Source organism: Oncorhynchus tshawytscha, linkage group LG21 (assembly GCF_018296145.1).
Source record: "Oncorhynchus tshawytscha isolate Ot180627B linkage group LG21, Otsh_v2.0, whole genome shotgun sequence".
NCBI lineage: Eukaryota > Metazoa > Chordata > Actinopteri > Salmoniformes > Salmonidae > Oncorhynchus > Oncorhynchus tshawytscha.
In genome coordinates this window covers 5158949-5183018 of record NC_056449.1, presented here as the reverse complement: position 1 = coordinate 5183018, position 24070 = coordinate 5158949, and the positions used below count along the sequence as shown (strand labels likewise).

The 24070-nt window shown below is 41.5% G+C and overlaps 1 protein-coding gene across 5 annotated transcripts in view; it reads left to right on the top strand.

Moving 5' to 3' along the window:
- The first annotated feature begins 5470 nt into the window (after window positions 1–5470).
- Window positions 5471–24070, top strand: part of LOC112220751 (mitogen-activated protein kinase 9) — a 35876-nt gene continuing 17276 nt past the window's right edge. For 3 of the 5 annotated variants that reach the window (XM_024382625.2, XM_024382624.2, XM_024382623.2), the window contains exons 1-6: window positions 5471–5692; window positions 15169–15338; window positions 15649–15778; window positions 16010–16068; window positions 16325–16463; window positions 18190–18355. In XM_024382625.2, the coding sequence (XP_024238393.1) occupies window positions 15223–15338; window positions 15649–15778; window positions 16010–16068; window positions 16325–16463; window positions 18190–18355 (610 nt within the window). In that variant the 5' untranslated portion in view covers window positions 5471–5692; window positions 15169–15222. Of the gene's footprint in view, window positions 5819–15168; window positions 15339–15648; window positions 15779–16009; window positions 16069–16324; window positions 16464–18189; window positions 18356–24070 lie in introns of all 5 variants that reach the window. The other 2 variants (XM_024382621.2, XM_024382622.2) reach the window with 2 other exon arrangements.

Sequence of the window (24070 nt, the reverse complement as noted above, 5' to 3'; positions counted from 1 at the left end):
TATTTAGTTATCTAGCTAGCTAATGTTAAGTTGGCTGGCTAGCCAGTTCAAATAATGACCAAATCATATAGGTTACAACTTCTTCAATTTAGCTCATTTGTCTTCATTATTACAGGAAAATAAACTCACAACAATAATATTATTTACAAGTTAATGGCAAGCCAATTACAGAAAATAACTTACGGTTGTGAGTGTGACGAAATAAAAGCAGGGCATTCTACTGGAGGATTTTAGAACTTGGACACTGTCTCGTTGGCCTAACTTTATATCCTAATTTGACTTTGGTGCAGGTCATGTTCTTCACATTACCGTCTCTGGTAAACACATATTATATCAAATAAAATCTACATTTATGTGTCACATGCACAGAACACAGGTGTAGTGAAGTGATTACTTGCATAGTATAGTATTTTGTTTAGACATGTAGCTAGCTAGCTTGCTAAACTATTGACCACAATTCCAACTTATAATGTTACTACCCTGCATGAGTCTGCAGGTAGCTAACCAACCAGGTTAATTGTTAGCTAGATAGCTAACATTAGGCTATAACTAGCAATGCAAATGGCTCTGAGATATCAATAATAATACAACACAGATCATACACGTAACGTTAGCTAGCGAGCCAGCCAGCTAACGCTAGCTAGCTAGCTAACAGTAAGCTTTAATTGATATAAACGACTTTCTGGCTAAATTAGAAATGTATAATATCTGAAAATGTAGCTAGCTAGACTATCTTACCCATATACATGGATGGACACTTCTCCCTCTTTGTCACGGATGCCATGGTTGTCCTTCATTTGAAGATGTAATCCGGAGACGGGTGTTTTATACAACAGCCTTCTTCTGTGTGTTCTCTTTTCGAAACGTTCTGCATATTTGCATCAAACGCCTGAATTTTCTCCATCTCCTTAGTTATCATACTCGAATTCCACCATGCATGATTTCAAAACTCAGTCCTCCAGAAAGTGGAGAGCAACACTTACGCAGTTCTACTCCGTGATATATATATTTTTTAAAAATGCTTTAGTAAGGATTACCTACAATACTGACCTGCTCATGTCATAGACATAAGCGTGTTACATGACAGACTAATCCGAACTCATCTCTCCACACGTCCAGCCCATCCATTGTCTCCGGCCAATCATGGCTAGCGGGAAGGTTCCTGTCTTTTTCCGTGGCTAAACCAACTAGGATTGTAATTTAACAATTGTATTCGTATTTACAGATGCCATACAAGTTTTTTATTAAGACACATGAAAGTTCACATGTTCCAGAAGGCATTTCTGCCCAAAAAACCAACTAAGATTGTAATTTAACAATTGTATTCGTATTTACAGATGCCATACAAGTTTTTTATTAAGGCACATGACAGTTCACATGTTCCAGAAGGCATTTCTGCCCAAAAAAAGGCATTTAGATTTTTTTTTTTAAAGAAGAAGTTTACATTCACATAGCTCCCCTGTGAAGTAGTGACACGTGACATACAGCCAGTTTCCTGAATCAGGCCAGAAATGTCTTTAATGTGAGACTCATAAAATGTATTTAATCAGGTTCAGAATTTTTAATCAAAGCTCTAATCAAATTCAGACAAGGAGATGTATTCTCGTGATGGAACATTTGTAAAATACCGGGAATAAACTGTATTCAACTCTATAGGAAACACACCACTAGCTATGTTTCCATTCAATTGGAGACAGATTTTCATTTAAATATTAAAAGATCTGCATAAAGAAAATATGCAAATTTCCCCACTAGTGGTGGGTTTCCACCAAACTGACTTGTTGCAGATACAAATCAGTGCGTGATGACTTAGTGCACACAAAATGTACTTTTCTGCTTACGGGGCTGTAGTGGAGCCGGTCGAGAGCTTAAAGTTTCTTGGTGTCCAAATCACTAAGGACCTATCATGGTCCAAACACACCAAGACAGTCGTGAAGAGGGCATGACAATGCCTATTCCCCCTCAGGAGGCTGAAAAGATTTGGCATGGGACCTGAGATCCTCAAAAGGTTATATTGCTGCACCATCGAAAGCATCCGGACTGGTTGCATCACCGCTTGGTATGGAAACTGTCACGACCATCGTATGAATAATTGGACCAAGGCGCAGTGTGAGTAGAGTTCCACATTTTAATGATAGTGAAACTTCCAAAACAATAAAGATATAACGATCGTGAAATACATCGGCACTCACACAAAACAATATTCCCACATAGCAGGTGGGAAAAAGGACACACTAAGTATGATCCCCAATTAGAGGCAACGATTATCAGCTGCCTCCAATTGGGAACCATACACACACACCAATATAGAAATACAATACCCAGAAACTCCCCCCTAGTCATGCCCTGACCCACTACACCACAGAGAACCCAGAGGGCTCTCCATGGTCAGGGCGTGACAAACTGCTTGGCATCCGACCTCAATGTGCTACAGAGGGTAGTGCGTATAGCCTAGTACATCACTGGGGCCGAGCTTCCTGCCATCCAGGACCTACATACCAGGCGGTGTCAGAGGAAGGCCCTAAAAATTGTCAAGGACTACTGCCACCCAAGTCATAGACTGTTCTCTCTGCTACCGCACGGCAAGCAGTACCGGAGCGTCTATCTGTGAACAAAAGGCACCTGAACAGCTTCTATCCCCAAACCATAAGACTGCTGAACGGTTAATCAAATGGCTACTCAGACTATTTGCATTGACGCCCTTATTTTATTATTATTTATATTTTTTGCTCCGACTCTATTGCACAGGTCGATGTATACTCACTGGACTCTAACCACACACTCACACATACTACACTGACTCTCCAACACACACACAAACGGATACACACACAAAACACACGCACACATGCATATTGATGCCACAGACACACACACACATGCATATTGATGCCACAGACACACACACACATGCATACGTTCACATTCCTTTACACTCTTCAAAGTTCCATGCTGCAGCTACTCTGTTTATTAACTATGCATAGTCACTTTACCCATACCTTCATATACATATTACCTCAATTACCTTGACTAACCCGTACCCCTGCACATTGACTGACTACCGGTACCCCATTGTATGTATCATTGTTATTGTTATTTTATTTTGTTACTATTCTTCCTTTAGCTTATTTAGCTAAATGTTCTTACTTACTTTTTTAATACTCAGCATTGTTGGCTAAGGACTCTTAAGTAAGGTAAGATCTACCTACACCTGTTGCCTTCGGCACATGTGACAAATACTATTTTATTTTATTCTTATGCCATTTGATGAATGAAAATAGACATCTGTTACAAAACACCAAAAAGTGTGCCTAATGACATACAGCAATTACCATTGATTAGGCCTACATTAATTGATGCGTCTTGCTGAAGAATGTGCCTTTTTTGTAGCCTGAAAAATATGGACACCTGAAATGGGGCTGAAACTGTCCCGGGAAAAAGGTGGTCACCCTAACACACTGTCAATTTACTAGACTAGGCTACAATGTGTATTACCATGAACTTCCAATAGGCCTACCGGTAGCCAGTGATGTAGTTGTAAAAAAAAAAAAAGGTGGGTAAATTCTGATCACCATTACGCTCCCTATACTTTCAATGTATTTTTCTGAAAAAGGTGGGAAAACTGTTTACCCTCCACTAGGTCTACACCACTGCCGAGATAACCTACCCTCTCAGCCAACACGAACACACGCAGAACAGGTAGCCTACTTTGAATATATTACATGAGTTTAATTAAAAAACATGTTCATCACCCTAGTTCATGAGTTGTCACAGATCATGTGACATAAAAAGCTACATTTCATCCATTACATTAATGACATTCATTTGAGTTATTTGTCATTATTAAGCATTTATAAAATGCAATGTAAGTGTACCGTAAGTGTAACTATGTGTGTGTAACATTTAATTATGCTTCGCCATATAACAGTTCTCATGGGCACACAAATCCCAAATAATGTAGGCCTATGCCATTGCCAAATCAAATGTCAAATCACCTTATAGGTCTGCTGTCATTAAAGTATACTTGTTGGATGGATTGGATGAGAATTGGTGTCTAGCTGTAGGCTAGGGGTCTAGTGATATTGTCGACCTCATCAGCTGATCCAGGTAAGAAAACAAATATTGATAGAAAACAATAAAGTTAAATAAATGGCGTACTACTTTTGGCCAAGGATGTCAGGGAGAACCAGCTGTGCACTTGAAAAACAAAGCAATGAGAGCTCTAAACAGCTGACTGACAAAAGCAAACAATGACAAATCAATGGATAAATCTAATGCATTAGAATAAAGGCATAGGTACATGTTTTTAATCAAGAATGTATGGCAAATAAATGGCGTAAATGAGGAAGTACAAAGTAAAATCGTATGCATAAAGGAGCTTTGGCTGATGCCGAAATTCAGCACTACTGAGTGGACAGCACTGCCACGTAGAAATAAATGGATTAAACCATAACAGAGAGATGGGGTGTTATTTTCATTTGGAAGCTTTTATTTTCATATTTACCACTGTAAAACATATTTACCATTACATTTTAAAGAAAGACGAGAATGGTTAAATTAGCATTATTTACACACTTTTGTTGCATTTATGGGAGCTAAGGTCTCATTCCTCCGTAATTCGCACCGAATCTACCGATAGTTTTGTCACAACTGTTAAATAAATAATGTGCCTACTCTGGTCTTGGCACATTTACTCTAGCCAACAGTTTGCAGATACAGTGTGGGTAGGCAAGTTTACATGATGAGACTATGTATAAGAGCGAGAAGGTTTGTATTTGTCAAAACGTCACTCAAGCATCGATGATCATGTCACCAGAATAAGATCCTCGATATATATTGGAAAGGAGCAGCAAACTCATACCATGCACTTTCACCACCCTGTGAAGTTCATCTTAATTTATTTCCTGTAGCCTAATTTAAACTGCATGCTTTCCCGAGACATAGCATCACGTGACTCCAAGTTTACTTCGACATGATGGTTGTTATATCAATACTTGCGCATAAAGGCGTTTCCATCGCCATTTCTCGCATAATACATTTTACCGATACAAAAAGATGCCATCATGTAGACATGTAGAACGAGCAAATGATCTTGTCTGCATTTCTTAAATTGTACCAAAACTTCCTGTTTCCATTTTTTTAATACGGTATGACTTTACTCTCATAAAAACTGTTGATGGAAACGTGGTTACTGGTGGGAAAATATTTTCTTTATGCGGATTTAGAATATTCGCTTAAAATATGTCGCCAGTTTAATGGAAACATATGTAATGTTTCTTTCGAAAATAAAAAAAAGTTTGCCGCAAACTTTCAGGAGTCCAACGTGAAACAACGTGATTACGTCATTCACTTGTTGTGTCGAGACTACTGCCGCGTTCACGTTCTAGTCGGAACTAGGATACACAGACATTTCCGACTTGCGGCACGTGTTTAACTACAACCAATTAGCAAGTCGGACATTTCTGAGTTTCGACAAGCACTTGAACCCCGACATACCCTCCTCCGCCTCTGATAGTGCAGGAGTTTGTCATTTTGGTTTCAAACTCGGGAAGCATTTTCACATTTCTATTGGCAATTAGGAAAACTGGTCTTCACAACTTTACTTAATTCCCGATATTCCCAACGAGGGAGAGGAGCTGGTATCTTGTCATTTCCATGCATGGGAGTGACATAGGAGAAGCGAAGGGAGAAGGTAGGTGTCGTATGATTCTGCCCGCTGTCCGTCCTTTTTCCATTCCTGCTACTGCATTGTCTGCTCGGAGTGATAGAAACGGAAGAGCCAGGGCCTTGGCGAATAATAAGTGGCACACCAGAAAACGTGAGTTTTATCAAACCTCTGACGATTGACATTAGGGTAGGGTATAGTGGATTGCCGATGGTATGCGGTGTCATAAACCGGGGGTTGAGAAGATGGGCGATGACTTCATCTTTCAATCAACCGGGTTGTGCCAGTTAACCAGCTAGGAATTGAATGGGAACGAAATAGCGGGGTTAACGCTTGGGGGAAGTAGGCTATGCTATAGGGCGTTTCAGTGTTTCCGGACGATCTCCTATTCTATCGCTTATTTTTTTGTCTGAAGTCAATTTAGTAACCTACATGGAATGAGATTACATTATTCACGCTTTCTTGAGCCAAATCAATGACTGCATTTGAGGTTCATTCATTTGTACTTTTTAAAAGATTGTCGTTTTCCACTTGCTTTAGGTTCTGAATGATGCAATATCGTGTGTGTGTGTGTGTGTGTGTGTGTTGTGTTTTTTAATGTATTTATTATTGAGAGAAGCCATAGCTTTAATTTCTTCTCTCAGGAGAGTATCATAGACTGAACAAAAATATAAAAGTAACATGTGAAGTGTTGGTCCCATGTTTCATTAGCTGAAATAAAAGAGGAAAAGCTTATTTCTCTCAACAACAAAAAATGTACTAATTGTTTACATCACTCTTAGTGAGCATTTCACCTTTGCCAAATTAAACCTTTTACAACCTAAAACAACTTACCTGGGAATATTGAAGACTCATGTTAAAAGGAACCACCAGCTTTTATATGTTCTCATGTTCAGAGCAAGGATCTTAAACGTTAGCTTTCTTACATAGCACATATTGCACTTTTACTTTCTTCTCCAACACTTTGTTTTTGCATTATTTAACCCATATTGAACATTTCATTATTTATTTGAGGCTAAATTGATTTTATTGATGTATTATATTAAGTTAGAATAAGTGTTCATTCAGTATTGTTGTAATTGTCATTATTACAAATATATGGGGAAAATCGGCCGGTTAATCGGCATCGGCGGTTTTTGTCCTCCAATAATCGGTATCGGCGTTGAAAAATCATAATCGGTCGACCTCTACTCCTTTTTATAAGACTCTCTCTCCATACAGATAAGCACTGCCTTTGTGTGTGTTGCTGTATTATAATCTGATATTCCAGTCAGTTGGCTCCAGGGAGCCGCATCACATCCTGCCCCAGGGGTCCCTGTGTGTCACACAGGGCTAGCTGTGAAGATACTCATGCTCTCACAGGATATGTGTTTATACTCTGTCTAAAACTAACTCTGTTCACATAATAGTTTAGTGCGTGGTCTAGTCTATAGTAAATCAGTGCCAACCCTGTAATTTAAGTATGATTTTAATGCGACTGATACCTTCTTAGTAGTCTTTGTTGCTTTCAAATTACTTTCCCTTTTAAGATACATTAGAAGACAAATTAATATAGCCAATTTACCAACATCTATTGCAGGATAAAACTATGTTAGAGTTTACATAGCAGGCCAGAAATTGATGTTGCATTTCCTTTATGGGTTGGTTATGTTAGGCTTCTTCCAACCCATTGCTTTCTATAGATAATATGATAACCTAATCTTTACATTAACCCATAAAAGTAAGCCGGGGATGGGGGGCACAGACCTACTCGTTCCAGGTATTTTTTTCTATATTTTTCAAATTGACTACATCGTAGACATCAACTATGAAATGACACATGGAATTTTAATTTTTATTTCACCTTTATTTAACCAGGTAGGCTAGTTGAGAACAAGTTCTCATTTGCAACTGTGACCTGACCAAGATAAAGCATAGCAGTGTGAACAGACAACAACACAGAGTTACACATGGAGTAAACAATAAATAAGTCAATAACATAGTAGGGGGAAAAATAATCTATATACATTGTGTGCAAAAGGCATGAGGAGGTAGGCAATAAATAGGCCATAGGAGTGAATAATTACAAATTAGCAAATTAACACTGGAGTGATAAATGATCAGATGAACATGTGCAGGTAGAGATACTGGTGTGCAAAAGAGCAGAAAAGTAAGTAAAATAAAAACAGTGTGGGGATGAGGTAGGTAAATTGGGTGGGCTATATACCGATGGACTATGTACAGCTGCAGCGATCGGTTAGCTGCTCAGATAGCAGATGTTTAAAGTTGGTGAGGGAGATAAAAGTCTCCAACTTCAGAGATTTTTGCAATTCGTTCCAGTCGCAGGCAGCAGAGAACTGGAAAGAAAGGCGGCCAAATGAGGTTTTGGCTTTAGGGATGATCAGTGAGATACACCTGCTGGAGCGCGTGCTATGGGTGGGTGTTGCCATCGTGACCAGTGAACTGAGATGAGGCGGAGCTTTACCTAGCATAGACTTGTAGATGACCTGGAGCCAGTGGGTCTGGCGACGAACATGTAGCGAAGGCCAGCTGACTAGAGCATACAGGTCGCAGTGGTGGGTGGTATAAGGTGCTTTAGTAACAAAACGGATGGCACTGTGATAAACTGCATCCAGTTTTCTGAGTAGAGTATTGGAAGCTATTTTGTAGATGGCATCACCGAAGTCGAGGATCGGTACGATAGTCAGTTTTACAAGGGTAATTTTTCCAGCGTGAGTGAAGGAGGCTTTGTTGCGAAATAGAAAGCCGACTCTAGATTTGATTTTGGATTGGAGATGTTTGATATGAGTCTTGAAGGTGAGTTTGCAGTCTAGCCAGACACCTAGGTACTTATAGATGTCCACATATTCTAGGTCGGAACCATCCAGAGTGGTGATGCTAGTCGGGTGTGCGGGTGCAGGCAGCGAACGGTTGAAAAGCATGCATTTGGTTTTACTAGCGTTTAAGAGCAGTTGGAGGCCATGGAAGGAGTGTTGTATGGCATTTTAAGCTCTTTTGGAGGTTAGATAGCACAGTAGTAATCATGTAGTAATGAAAATATATTTGATATTCTTCAAAGTAGCCATCCTTTGCCTTGATGACAGCTTTGCACACTCTTGGCATTCTCTCAACCAGCTTCATGAAGTAGTCAACTGGAATCCATTTCAATTAACAGGTGTGCCTTGTTAGTTTGAAATGTCTTCATTTCCTTAATGCGTTTGAGACAATCAGTTGTGTTTTGACAAGGTCGGGAGGTATAAAGAAGATAGGCCACGTCCATATTATGTCAAGAACGGCTCAAATAAATGATTGAATTGCAGCAAAGACACGGCTACTTAAGGACACCAATAAGAAGAGACTTGCTTGGGCCAAGGAACACGAGCACTATCCTTTGGTCTGATGAGTCCAAATTTGAGATGTTTGGTTCCAACCGCCATGTTTTGTGAGACGCAGAGTACTGACAGTGTCACGTATGATCTACGCATGTGTGGTTCCCACTGTGAAGCATGGTGGCGTGAGGGTGCTTTGCTGGTGACACTGTCAGTGAGTTATTTAGAATTCAAGGCACACTTAACCAGCATGGCTACCACAGCGTTCTGCAGCGATACGCCATACCATCTGGTTTGCACTTAGTGGGACTATAATTTGTTTGTCAACAGGACAATGACCCAACACACCTCCAGGTTGAGAGATTTCCAAGAGTGTGCAAAGCTGTCAAGGCAAAGGGTAGCTACTTAGAAGAATCTAAAATACGTTTTGATTTGTTTAATTAGCCACCCTTTGCCTTGACAGCTTTGCACACTCTTGGCATTCTCTCAACCAGCTTCCCCTGGGATGCTTTTCCAACAGTCTTGAAGGAGTTCCCACATACTGTATGCTGAACACTTGTTGGCTGCTTTTCCTTCGCTCTGCGGTCCAACTCATCCCAAACCATCTAAATTGGGTTGAGGTCGGGTGATATGATGCAGCACTCCATCACTCTCCTTCTTGGTAAAATAGTCCTTACACAGCCTGGAGGTGTGTGTTGGGTCATTATTTTTGGGATGTTGTCCTCAGATAATCGCATGGGATGCTTTCACCGTAAAGCCTTTTTTAAATCTGACAAAGCGGCTGGATTAACAAGAAGTTAAGATGTATGACATTTGTATTTTTATGAACATTTATTATGACTATTTCTGTATTTTGAATTTGGCGCTCTGCAATTTCACCAGAAGTTGTCGAGGTGGGTCGCTAGTGGAACGCCTGCGCCAGAGAGGTTAACAAACCTCCAAACGAGCTTCAATGCCATAGAACACTCCTTCCGTGGCCTCCAACTGCTTTTAAATGCTAGTAAAACTAAATGCATGCTCTTTAACCAATCGCTGCCCGCACCTGCCTGCCCGACTAGCATCACTACTCTGGACGGTTCTGACTTAGAATATGTGGACAACTACAAATACCTAGTTGTCTGGCTAGACTGGAAACTCTCCATCCAGATTCATATTAAGCATCTCCAATCCCAAATTAAATCTAGAATCGGCTTTTTATTTCGCAACAAAGCCTCCTTCACTCACGCTGCCAAACAACCTCGTAAAACTGACTAATGACTTCAGTGACGTCATTTACAAAATAGCCTCCAACACTCTACTCAGACTGCATCCAGTTTGCTATCACAGTGTCATTCGTTTTGTCACCAAAGCCCCATACACCACCCACCACTGCGACCTGTATGCTCTCGTCAGCTGGCCGTCGCTACATATTCGTCGCCAGACCCACTGGGTCCAGGCCATCTTTGCTAGGTAAAGCTCAACCTTACCTCAACTCACTGGTCACCATAACAACACCCACCCGTAGCACGCACTCCACTGGTCGTCCCCAAAGCCAACACCTCCTTTGGCCGCCTTTCCTTCCAGTTCTCTGCTGCCAATGACTGGAACAAATTGCAAAAATCACTAAGGTTGCAGAGAACTGAGTTGCAGCGATGAGACAAGATCGTAATTGGATATCGGGGAGAAAGAGGGAGTGTAAAACAAAAGATTGCATTTTTTTACTGGCTGTCCACTGGTAGCAAAATGATGATTCAAGTTTGGACACCTACTCATTCAAGGGCTTATTTATTTTTACTATTTTATACATTGTAGCATAATAGTGAAGACATCAAAACTATGAAATAAAACATGGAATAACGTAGTAACCAAAATGGTGTTAAACAAGATTCTTCCCACCCTTTGCCTTGATGACAGCTTTTCACACGCTTGGCATTCTCTCAACCAGTTTCATGAGGTAGTCACCTGGAATGCATTTCAATTAACAGGTGTGCCTTGTTAAAAGATAAATCGTGGAATTTCTTTCCTCAATGCATTTGAGCCAATCAGTTTTGGTATACAGAAGGTAGCGCTATTTGGTATAACACCAAGTCCATATTACGTCAAGAACAGCTCAAATAATTAAAGCGAAACGGCAGTCCATCATTACTTTAAAACATGAAGGTCTGTCAATCCGGAAAGTGGCAAAAACCATCATGATGAAACTGTGTCTCATGAGGACCACCACAGGAAAGGAATACGCACAGTTACCTCTGCTGCAGAGGATAAGTTCCATTAGTTAACTGCACCTCAGATTGCAGCCCCAATAAATGCTTCACAGGGTTCAAGTAACAGACACATCTCAACATTAACTGTTCGTGAAGGCCTGATTCACACAGTCTCCTCTGATCCAATTGTTGCAAAGAAACATCCACTAAAGGACACCGATAAAAAGAAAAGGCTTGGGCGAAGAAACTAGAGTAATGGACATTAGACCGGTGGGAGTCTGTCCTTTTTTATCTGATGAGTCCAAATGTGACATTTTTGGTTTCAACTGCCATGCCTTTGTGACGCAGAGTAGGTGAATGGATGTGTGGTTCCCACCGTGAAGCATGGAAGAGATGGTTTGGGGGTGCTTTGCTGGTGACAGTCAGTGAGTTATTTAGATGGTTTGGGATGAGTTGGACCGCAGAGCGAAGGAAAAGCAGCCAACAAGTACTCAGCATACATTATGTGGGAACTCCTTCAAGACTGTTGGAAAAGCATCCCAGGTGAAGCTGGTTGAGAGAATGCCAAGAGTGTGCAAAGCTGTCAAGGCAAAGGGTGGCTAATTTGAAGAGTTTCAAATATATAAAATATTTTAATTTGTTTAACACTTTTTTTTTGGTTACTACTTTATTCTGTATGTTATTTCATAGTTCTGATGTTTTCGCTATTATTCTCCAGTGTAGAAAATTGTACAAATAAAGAAAAACCCATGAATGAGTAGGTGTGTCCAAACATTAGACTGGTACTGTATATACAGTGGGGCAAAAAAGTATTTAGTCAGCCACCAATTGTGCAAGTTCTCCCACTTAAAAAGATGAGGCCTGTAATTTATCATAGGTACACTTCAACTATGACAGACAAAATGAGAAAAAAAATCCAGAAAATCACATTGTAGGATTTTTAATGAATTTATTTGCAAATTATGGTGGAAAATAAGTAAACAGTCATCCACAACAACCACAAACCGTAAGGCGCAAATAGCTAAATGAGAGCGCAACAGTGCATGTCAATGTGCCATGTAGATATCAATAATACGTGATAACAGCATTTCCCCTAGGCAACACCACTGCTGTCGCCCTTCCCTCCAACTGCGCGTTAATTCAAGTTGGATAATCTTTGGATGCTGACATCAGTCACACCATTGGAAGACATAGCTTGGACTGTAGCCCACAAAAGCCTTTTCCTGCTCTTTCTTGCGATCCATCAAACACATTTAGTGTCATCATAGTGGTCTCTGACTTGTGGTCAGACTCGCTCAGGCGGAACAAAATTAAACATGCACGTTTTTTCCATGCTGCTTTTGAAAGTTATTGAGAAATTACATCCAATAATTTTTAAAAGATTTTACTGAGTTTATATAAGGAAATCAGTCTATTGAAATGAATTCATTAGGCCCTAATCTATGGATTTCACAGGACTGGGAATATGGAACCTTTTTTTATTTTTTATATAGAGACTGATCAGAAAACCAGTCAGTATCTGGTGTGAACACCATTTGCCTCATGCTTTGCGACACATCTCCTTTGCATAGATAGTGTTCATTGTCCTTAGCTTATGCTTGCCCATGCCATAACCCCACCATCACCATAGGGAATTCTGTTCTCATCGTTGACATCAGCATACTGCTCGCCCACACGCCGCTGTCCGCCATATGTCCGGTAGAGTTCAAACCGGGATTCATCCGTGAAGAGCATGTTTTTCCAGCGTGCCAGTGGCCATCGACGGTGAGCATTTTTCCCACTGAAGTCAGTTATGATAATTTTTTTTAACCTTTTATTTAACTAGGCAAGTCCGTTAAGAACAAATTCTTATTTTCAATGACTGCCTAGGAAGAGCCTTGTCAGGGGCAGAATTGCAGATTTTTACCTAGTCAGCACAGGGATTCGATCTTGCAAACTTTTGGTTACTGGTCCATTGCCCTAACCACTAGGCTACCTGCCGAACTACAGTCTGCTCAAGACCTTTGTGAGGATGCTGAGCACACAGATGAGCTTCCCTGAGACAGTTTGTGCAGAAATTCTTTGGTTGTACAGATCCATCAGCTGTCTGGGTGGCTGGTCTCAGACGATACCGCAGGTGAAGAAGCCGGATGTGGAGGTCCTGGGCTGGCATTGTTATACGTGGTCTACGGTTGTGAGGCCGATTGGACATACGGCCAAATTCTCTAAAACGACATTGGTAGTGAAAATAACATTCAATTCTCTGGCAACAGCTCTTGTTGACATTCCTCCATTCAGCATGCCAATTTAAACGCTCCCTCAACTTTAGACTGTGGCATTGTGTTGTGTGAGAACTGCACAGTTTAGTGGCTTTTTGGTGTCCCCCATCACAAGGTGCACTTATGTAATGATCATGCTGTTTAATCAGCTTCTTGACATGCCATACCTGTCAGGTGGATGGATTATCTTGGCAAAGGAGAAATGCTCACTAATGGGGATGTAAACAAATTTGTGCACACAATTTGAGAGAAATAAGCTTCTTGTGCATATGGACATTTTCTGTGATCTTTAATTTTAATTCCTGAAACATGGGACCGACACTTCACATGTTGCGTTTTTATATTTTTGTTCTGTGTAGAACGGTGTCAAAGATTTTTATTTGATTTTTAATTCAAAAGTAATCTGTTTTTTTCAAAAGTATCTCATCTGATTACAATATTTTAGCTGGTAACATAACTAGTTAAAACATTTTTTAAATAAATATATATATATATATATATATATATATATAAAATCTGTTACATGTAATGGATTACACGTAAATCCGTTTCTCCCTAACCTTTTATGTGCGCACACACAACGAGTGTGTGCGTGCGCCAACAACTCCTGTGGTTTCACATGCGATTGTAGGTGCATGTCTTTTCCATGTGTACCTCTGTGTTTAGTGTCATTGTCTGTGAGTGTTTTTATTGTGTTTAAAAAATTATAAAGGGATACGATTTCCCCTGTACCTTGCCTTCTTTGCTTTTGGCAATTTGCCTGACTGAAAGCCTGTAATGTAGCCGAGTCCAATTCACCTGTGGGGATTTGTCATGGTGCCCACACACTGCTACAACAGTGTGGGCATCTGCAATCACACACACACACACTGACACAAACACGCCTCCCCCCACATACACAGCCAATAATAACATTCCTCTTTCTTCCTGCCAGAAGCATCAGCTACAGCATGCCCACACATTATCTCTGAGGTCCTAAATCAAATCAAATCAAATTTTATTTGTCACATACACATGGTTAGCAGATGTTAATGCGAGTGTAGCGAAATGCTTGTCCTGAAACACACACCACGCTTAAACAGGCAGACATGGATCTTCATCAGCATAGATGAACTGTTTTGTCAGTTTGTGTATACGTGTTTTAAAAAAATTAAAAATAAAATGCATCTTTAAAGATGCACTATGCAGAAATTGATCCGCCATTTCCTGGTTGCTAAAATTTCAGTTTGACAAAACAAGCAAGTATAATAGAGAGAATGATTGTACCATCTAAACCATTGTGAAATATATTTCCCATAACCAAAAATATTGTTTTTTCAGCTGCTTGATACCGGTGTTCAAAAGTAAAAGACGCAAAAACGAAGCATAGAAATAGCGCACATGCTTTCAATGCGAATTACTCTCATTTCTATGTGAATTTGGTCAGGTCGCCCCGAAAATGTATGTGTCAAGCTGCATGTGTTTTGCCAGAGGTTGTTGTAAGGGAGTAATGTTGTGTAACTGGGTTAGAGCAGGCACAGCAGTGTTGTTTAGACTATGGCCCTAGGCGCTCTCAATCTGTCAGCTAGCCTCTCACTGCTTCTGTCCTCTTATACTGCATTTAAACACACACACACACACACACACAGACCACTCACACACTCTGCTTAGATTAACAGGACTTGGATGGCTGGAAGGATGCTTTGCAAATTTCAGACATGTCTTAATATAATTCATAATATAAGTCCTACTATATCGATCTCTGTGTCTCCTAGACTGGTTCCGGCCCCCGAGGCAGCACAGAGGCCCCTGACTGAGACGGCAGCAGTATGAGTGTGGATGAGGGCCAGTTCTACAGTGTGCAGGTGGGAGACTCCACCTTCACTGTTCTGAAGCGCTACCAGGAGCTCAGGGCCATCGGCTCCGGGGCACAGGGCATTGTCTGGTAAGACAACCGTTATGTAGACGAACAATATGCCCTCTAATAAGTGAAAGTTTCACTTACTTGTTTATACCAGTCAAATCCTCTCATATCTCCAAGTGCATTCCATTTGGGATTGGGCCATAGGTTGGGTAGTCCTAGAACTAGGCTAGCTACTGTTTTACTGTTCTCTATTCTACAAGAATGAAAGGTTCCATGAGTATGTCTCTTAGCCTTGCTCTATCATGAGTCATGGCACACATTTTTCTCTCCATTCTCTCTTTACCCCCACCACTCTTTCTTCCTTTTTCACCCCCCCCAACCCTCTCTCCAGCTCTGCTCTAGACTCAGTGTTAGGTTTTCCCGTGGCAGTAAAGAAGCTGTGTCGGCCATTCCAGAACCAGACTCATGCCAAGCGGGCCTACAGGGAACTGGTGCTGCTCAAATGTGTCAACCACAAAAACGTATGGCACCCGATTTTTAACAAGCTACTGTTTGAAAGCCCTCTGCCCTGTCTATTGAGCTGATTGTCTATTTTAAGCTGACACATACCGTATGATGCAAAAAATAATGACCTAATAGATACAATATAGTAACCATCAGTAATACCTTGATATTACCTTTCATTACCTGTTAATAACCTATATTCCTTTAATAATCTATTCAGCTGATGAGTGGCGTTTGTCTGTCCTCAGATTATCAGGTTGATCAATGTGTTCACGCCTCAGAAGTCACTGGAGGAGTTTCAGGACCTGTAAGTCTTCTTGTACCTGTGGTCTTTCTTTTACTGTTGAGTAGTTCTGCGCTACATTCCAATGCATGGCGTAATTCTACGCGTACTATACGAGTGTGGACATTGAAACAGAGCCCTAGTCTTCAACTCAAATCCAGTTTGATACAGTAATACCCATAGGTTTGCTGATAGACGTTCTCGCCAATCTTCTACTATTCAATCTCTGCTTGTTCTTGTCCTCTTCTCCTTCCCTCTCCTCTCCCGGTCCCTGTGCCAGCTACCTAGTGATGGAGCTAATGGATGCCAGTCTGTGCCAGGTGATCCACATGGACCTGGACCATGAGAGGATGTCCTACCTGCTCTACCAGATCCTCTGTGGCATCAGACACCTGCACTCCGCTGGCATCATCCACAGGGTGAGGAACACACACCTGCGCACGCTCACACACTTGCATGAATGCAGCATGCGTGCACACACACACACCAGCATACACACTTTGACTACATACAGTGCCTTCAGATATTATTCAGGCCCCTTGACATTTTCCACATTTTGTTACGTTATAGCCCATTTCTAAAATTGATTAAATATCTATTTTTTTCTCAGCAAACTAAACACAATACCCCATAATGACAAAGCGAAAACAGGTTTTTTGAAATGCTTGCTAATTTATAACAAATAGAAAAACGAAATACCTTATTTACATTTTCAGACCCTTTGCTATGAGACTCGAAATTGATATCCGGTGCATCCTGTTTCCATTGATCATCCTTGAGATGTTTCTGCAACTTGATCGGAGTCCACTTGTGGTAAATTCAATTGATTGAACATGATTTGGAAAGGGACACACCTGTCTATATAAGGTTCTACAGTTGACAGTGCCATGTCAGAGAAAAAACCAAGCCATGAGGTCGAAGGAGTTGTCCGTAGAGCTCCGAGGCACAGATCTGGGGAAGGGTACCAAAACATTTCTGCAGCATTGAAGATCCCCAAAAGTACAGAAATCTCCATTCTTAAATGGAAGAAATTTGGAACCACCAAGACTCTTCCTAGAGCGGGCCACCCGGCCAAACTGAGCAATCGGGGGAGAAGGTTCTTGGTTAGGGAGGTGACCAAGAACCTGATGGTCACTCTGACAAAGCTCTAGAGTTCCTCTGTGGAGATGGAAGAACCTTCCAGAAGGACAACCATCTCTGCAGCACTCCACCAATCAGGCCTTTATGTTAGTGGCCTGACGGAAGCCACTCCTCAGTAAAAGGCACATGATAGCCCACCTGGAGTTTGCCAAAAGGCACCTAAAGGATTCTCAGACCTTAAGAAACAAGATTATCTGGTCTGATGAAACCAGGATGGAACTCTTTGGCCTGAATGCCAAGCGTCATGTCTGGAGGAAACCTGGCACCATCCCTACGGTGAAGCATGGTCTGGGCAGCATCGTGCTGTGGGGATGTTTTTCAGCGGCAGGGACTGGGAGACTAGTCAGGATTGAGAAAAAGGTGTACAGAGATCCTTGATGAAAACCTGCTCAGGAACTCAGACTGGGGTGAGGGTTCACCTTCCAACAGGACAATGGCCCTAAGCACACAGCCAAGACAACACAGGAGTGCCTTCGGGACAAGTCTCTGAATGTCCTTGAGTGGCCCAGCCACATAGCCTGGACTTGAACCCGATCGAACATCTCTGGAGAGACCTGAAAATAGCTGTGCAGCTATTTTCCCCATCCAACGTGACAGAGCTTGAGAGGATCTGCAGAGAAGAATGAAGAGAAACTCCCCAAATACAGGTGTGCCAAGCTTGTAGCGTCATACCCAAGAAGACGTGAGGGTGTAATCACTGCCAATGGTGCTTCACCAAAGTACTGAGTAAAGGTTCTGAATACTTAAGTAAATGTGATATTTCAGTATTTTATTTTGAATACATTCGCAAAAAATGTCAAACTTGTTTTTACTTTGTCATTATGGGGTATTGTTTGGGGGGGCAATTGAATCAATTTTAGAATAAGGCTGTAACGTAACCATGTGGAATAAATCACATTCTGCTACACTCGCATTAACATCTGCTAACCATGTGTATTTGACCATTTAAAATGTGATTTGATACTTTCCGGATGCGCTGTATGCTCTATCCCTCTCTCCCTATAGGATCTGAAGCCCAGTAACATAGTGGTCAAGTCGGACTGTACTCTGAAGATCCTGGACTTTGGATTGGCCAGAACGGCCTGCACTAACTTCATGATGACCCCTTATGTGGTGACTAGGTACTACAGGGCCCCAGAGGTCATCCTGGGCATGAAGTACAAGGAGAACGGTAAGTGGGAAGAACGCTATGGCTGTGTCTCAAACCACACCCTATTTCCCCTGTAGTGCACTACCCTTGACCCTCTGGCTTTGGTTAAAAGTATTGAACTTGGGAAATAGTGTCAATCAGGACACAGCCTAATTGCTACTAATCTGACTAACCCACTAACAAGTCCTGGGTCCTGTGTGTATTGTGTACCACTGAACAGAGTTGTTCCATTCCAAAAGGTGCTGATGTGTTAGTGATTGGAATTCCTCATAGTGCCTGGTTACAACCTGCAAAAACAAATTGCAGAAGAATTATGAAAGGAGTCTTGTGGAAATTCTTACACAGGGACACTTGAATTCCATCTTAAATGAATAATGGTTTATAATCAGCGCGCTGGAGCGGTTCCAACAAACTTAATGCACCAAGTACACATGTCGATTAGGAGCTCTAACTGGGCAGTCCCGTTAGTTCCCTTATATACTGACAAGTTATATTTGCATGATTTAGCTTATTCATCGTTCATAATGTTTGCTTCATTCACGTTACGACCAATACTGAGTCATGCATGTGACAGACCAATACATCACAAGGCTTCTTTTCTCTAAGCTGAGACCTTGAAACTGAGATATCCCTTTCTCTAAACAAGGTTCTGGTCGTCCTGCCAAATTGCAGATACTGATAGTGAGGATTCGTTCACTCAGTCACTTGCATGAACACAGAAATTGGTTTTGAGAAAAGCAGCAACAGAACACACAGAAATTGGTTATTAGAAAATAACAAAGGTAATCATGTCCATCATATTTAACTTATCACGTGTGTGATGATAATCATTGCATTTTAATGTAAGCATTTTTCTTTTTTCTTCATCATATTTCTTTTAAAGTAAGGGGAAAGCTCTGATGGAGGCCGATACGTTAAGCTTATTAAAGATCTGTGACACTATCAAGAGCAGTGTGCGGTTTCCTTTTTCATTCGTCTTATTCAACTGTTGCAATGCACCTGCAAAAAGTTTGCTCAGATGTGCAAATGCCTTTTTTGAATTTTCAAGTAAGGGAAATCAACACATGAAACCAGACACTTCAAACCCTTCGTTCTGTATTATACAATCTAATTAGTATGGTAACACTATCATCATGGTAAAGGTTATACTTCTATTAACGGCAATTAATTTATCAAACATACACAGCATGTTCAATAACACAATTTGGACAAACTAAGAAAAAGGGAAAACAACTTGCTGTAGCCCATTTTGGCAATTTGGGATCCCCAACTTCCAAACAGGGATTCCAACCAAGTTGCAGGCGTCCCTTCTGGTTGTGGGGAATTATTCTTCGCAACAGTGGCAATGTGTTCGGTGAGATCAGTCATATGAGAGGAGTGATCTGGGGCAAAAGTACAACATTCATCGCCGATATACGCGCGCGCACCCACACACACACACACACACGTATATATATATATATATCTGCATGGATTTAGTACGGTAGGGGCCTGAGGGCACACAGTGTGTTGCGAATGTATGGTGATGTTTCTATAATTGTTTAAACTGCCTTAATTTTGCTGTACTCCAGGAAGAGTAACAGCAACTAATAGGGATCCATAATAAATGATTGCACAAGTGCCCCTTTGAACTGCCAAAAGATAGTCAAGAGCCTCTCTGTTTGTAGAGCCAATTTACGCAATTCTTTAGGCATTGCCAATTTTCTCTAGAGATCTCCCGAATTTGGTCTAGGGTACATGCATATTGACTTTCACAGGGAAGAGAGAACACATGTTAAACAGTTTCACACCAACCTTGATAAGAATGAGATTGCAGCTTGGGCTAACCTTGCCCCAATCTAGTGGCTCTCCTCACATTTTAGTTGTATATCTCTGTCTCTAGAAGCCTCGCCTTTCCAAACCATAATTATAACTATTGATAAATTGTCGAACCCAAGTTTAGAATGGTAGTCCTTAGAACCAACTTGAAGCACTATCACTTTAATTTAATACCCTCAACTTAGCACACACCGATACTGGCAGAATGTACATTGACATACAGTATATTCTTATATTTCCAGTCGCAACTATTCTCATCCCTTGTGGTAATGACAGATGGGGTATCTCAATTCATTCTTAGTCAAAATTACTATACATTTCTCAGTGTGCAGACCTCCACAATCAACCTGATACTTCAAATATACCATTTTGGATAAGCCTAAATCAATTACGGTCACAGATTACCCACCCTCCCTCCCGACACTCATCCTTCTGGCGTTTTCTTCATGTGTTTCAGTTTGTCCTCCCAATGGCACATGTTCAAAGTGGATGGCCCTTGATAATGTCTCTCACCTGAGCCGCCACTGTCCTTTACAGTCCATTATGTCTTGTCCATTTTCCTACAAGTACACCAGCAAGTTTGGATGGGATCTTTCTCCATGCTCACTCCAAGTGGACCCATGTCTCACTCCTGAGAGTAAAAGGCAGTTGATAGCTTCGACTGGATGCTGTGTACATGCTGGCTCGGACTCCGGTCTCACGGTAGAAGTGGTGAAGGACCATACTGAACGCCATTGCTTCAGCTGATTAGTGGGGATGAGGTTCACACTGTTCTTGGTTAAATTATCCCTTCCATGCATCTAGACACCATCTGTAGTCACTTTCGCCATAAAGGAGAGACCAGAACAACAGTTTTTCTTTTAGTTTAGGGCATTTCTGATTCAAGAAAATCCAGACAAATTATTTATTGTATGACAAACTACTGCTACCAATATTCTTAATACAGATTTCTAAAACAAATGTCAGAGAATAACAACACAGTTTAAACCATTTTTTATATATATATACTCAGCAAAAAAAGAAACGACCCTGTCTTTCAAAGATAATTCGTAAAAATCCAAACAACTTTACAGATCTTCATTGTAAAGGGTTTAGAGACGGTAGGCAATTAAGGTCACGGCTATGAACTTAGGACACTAAAGAGACCTTTCTACTGACTCTGAAAAACACCAAAAGAAAGATGCCCAGGGTCCCTGCTCATCTGCGTGAACATGCCTTTAGGCATGCTGCAAGGAGGCATGAGGACTGTCAATAAATTGCAATGTCCGTACTATGAGACGCCTAAGACAGTGCTACAGGGCGGACAGCTGATCGTCCTCACAGTGGCAGAACACGGTTAACAACACCTGCACAGGATCGGTACATCCGAACATCACACCTGTGGGACAGGTACAGGATGGCAACAACAACTGCCCGAGTTACACTAGGAATGCACAATCGCTCCATCAGTGCTCAGACTGTCCGCAATAGGCTGAGAGAGGCTGGACTGAGGGCTTGTAGGCCTGTTGTAAGGCAGGTCCTCACCCGACATCACCGGCAACAACATCGTCTATGGGCACAAACCCACCGTTGCTGGACCAGACAGGACTGGCAAAAGGTGCTCTTCACTGACTAGTTGCGGTTTTGTCTCACCAGGGGTGATGGTCGGATTTGTGTTTATCGTCGACGGAATGAGCGTTACACCAAAGCCTGTACTCTGGAGCGGGATCGATTTGGAGGTGGTGGGTCCGTCATGGTCTGGGGCGGTGTGTCACAGCATCATCTGACTGAGCTTGTTGCCATTGCCTGCAATCTCAATGCTATGTGTTACAGGGAAGACGACCTCCCTCATGTGTTACCCTTCCTGCAGGCTCATCCCGACATGACCCTCCATCATGACAATGTCACCACGCACAGAACGAGCCGTATGGCTTATTTCCTGCAAGACACTGAATGTGTCAGTGTTCTGCCATGGCCAGCGACGAGCCCGGATCTCAATCCCATTGAGCACGTCTGGGACCTGTTGGATCAGGCCATTCCCCCCCAGAAATGTCCGGGACCTTGCAGGTGCCTTGGTGGAAGAGAGGTAACATCTCACAGCAAATCTGGTGCAGTCCATGAGGAGGAGGTGCACTTAATGCCGCTGGTGGCCACACCAGATACTAACTGTTACTTTTGACCCCCCCCCCTTTGTTCAGGGACACATTATTCCAATTCTGTTAGTCACATATCTGTGGAACTTGTACAGTTTGTCTCAGTTCTTGAATGTTATGTTAATACAAATATTTACACATGTTTGCTGAAAATAAACGCAGTTGACAGTGAGAGAACATTTTTCTTTTTTTGCATAGTTAGATATATACAGTGCCTTGCGAAAGTATTCGGCCCCCTTGAACTTTGCGACCTTTTGCCACATTTCAGGCTTCAAACATAAAGATATAAAACTGTATTTTTTTGTGAAGAATCAACAACAAGTGAGACACAATCATGAAGTGGAACGACATTTATTGGATATTTCAAACTTTTTTAACAAATCAAAAACTGAAAAATTGGGCGCGCAAAATTTTTCAGCCCCCTTAAGTTAATACTTTGTAGCGCCACCTTTTGCTGCGATTACAGCTGTAAGTCGCTTGGGGTATGTCTCTATCAGTTTTGCACATCGAGAGACAGACATTTTTTCCCATTCCTCCTTGCAAAAACAGCTCAGTGAGGTTGGATGGAGAGCATTTGTGAACAGCAGTTTTCAGTTCTTTCCACAGATTCTCGATTGGATTCAGGTCTGGACTTTGACTTGGCCATTCTAACACCTGGATATGTTTATTTTTGAACCATTCCATTGTAGAGTTTGCTTTATGTTTTGGATCATTGTCTTGTTGGAAGACAAATCTCCGTCCCAGTCTCAGGTCTTTTGCAGACTCCATCAGGTTTTCTACCAGAATGGTCCTATATTTGGCTCCATCCATCTTCCCATCAATTTTAACCATCTTCCCTGTCCCTGCTGAAGAAAAGCAGGCCCAAACCATGATGCTGCCACCACCATGTTTGACAGTGGGGATGGTGTGGTCAGGGTGATGAGCTGTGTTGCTTTTACGCCAAACATAACGTTTTGCATTGTTGCCAAAAAGTTCAATTTTGGTTTCATCTGACCAGAGCACCTTCTTCCACATGTTTGGTGTGTCTCCCAGGTGGCTTGTGGCAAACTTTAAATGACACTTTTGATGGACATCTTTAAGAAATGGCTTTCTTCTTGCCACTCTTCCATAAAGGCCAGATTTGTGCAATATACGACTGATTGTTGTCCTATGGACAGAGTCTCCCACCTCAGCTGTAGATCTCTGCAGTTCATCCAGAGTGATCATGGGCCTCTTGGCTGCATCTCTGATCAGTCTTCTCCTTGTATGAGCTGAAAGTTTAGAGGGACGTCCAGGTCTTGGTAGATTTGCAGTGGTCTGATACTCCTTCCATTTCAATATTATCGCTTGCACAGTGCTCCTTGGGATGTTTAAAGCTTGGGAAATCTTTTTGTATCCAAATCCGGCTTTAAACTTCTTCACAACAGTATCTCGGACCTGCCTGGTGTGTTCCTTGTTCTTCATGATGCTCTCTGTGCTTTTAACGGACCTCTGAGACTATCACAGTGCAGGTGCATTTATACGGAGACTTGATTACACACAGGTGGATTGTATTTATCATCATTAGTCATTTAGGTCAACATTGGATCATTCAGAGATCCTCACTGAACTTCTGGAGAGAGTTTGCTCCACTGAAAGTAAAGGGGCTGAATAATTTTGCACGCCCAATTTTTCAGTTTTTGATTTGTTAAAGTTTGAAATATCCAATAAATGTCGTTCCACTTCATGATTGTGTCCCACTTGTTGAATGATTCTTCACAAAAATACAGTTTTATATCTTTGTTTGAAGCCTGAAATGTGGCAAAAG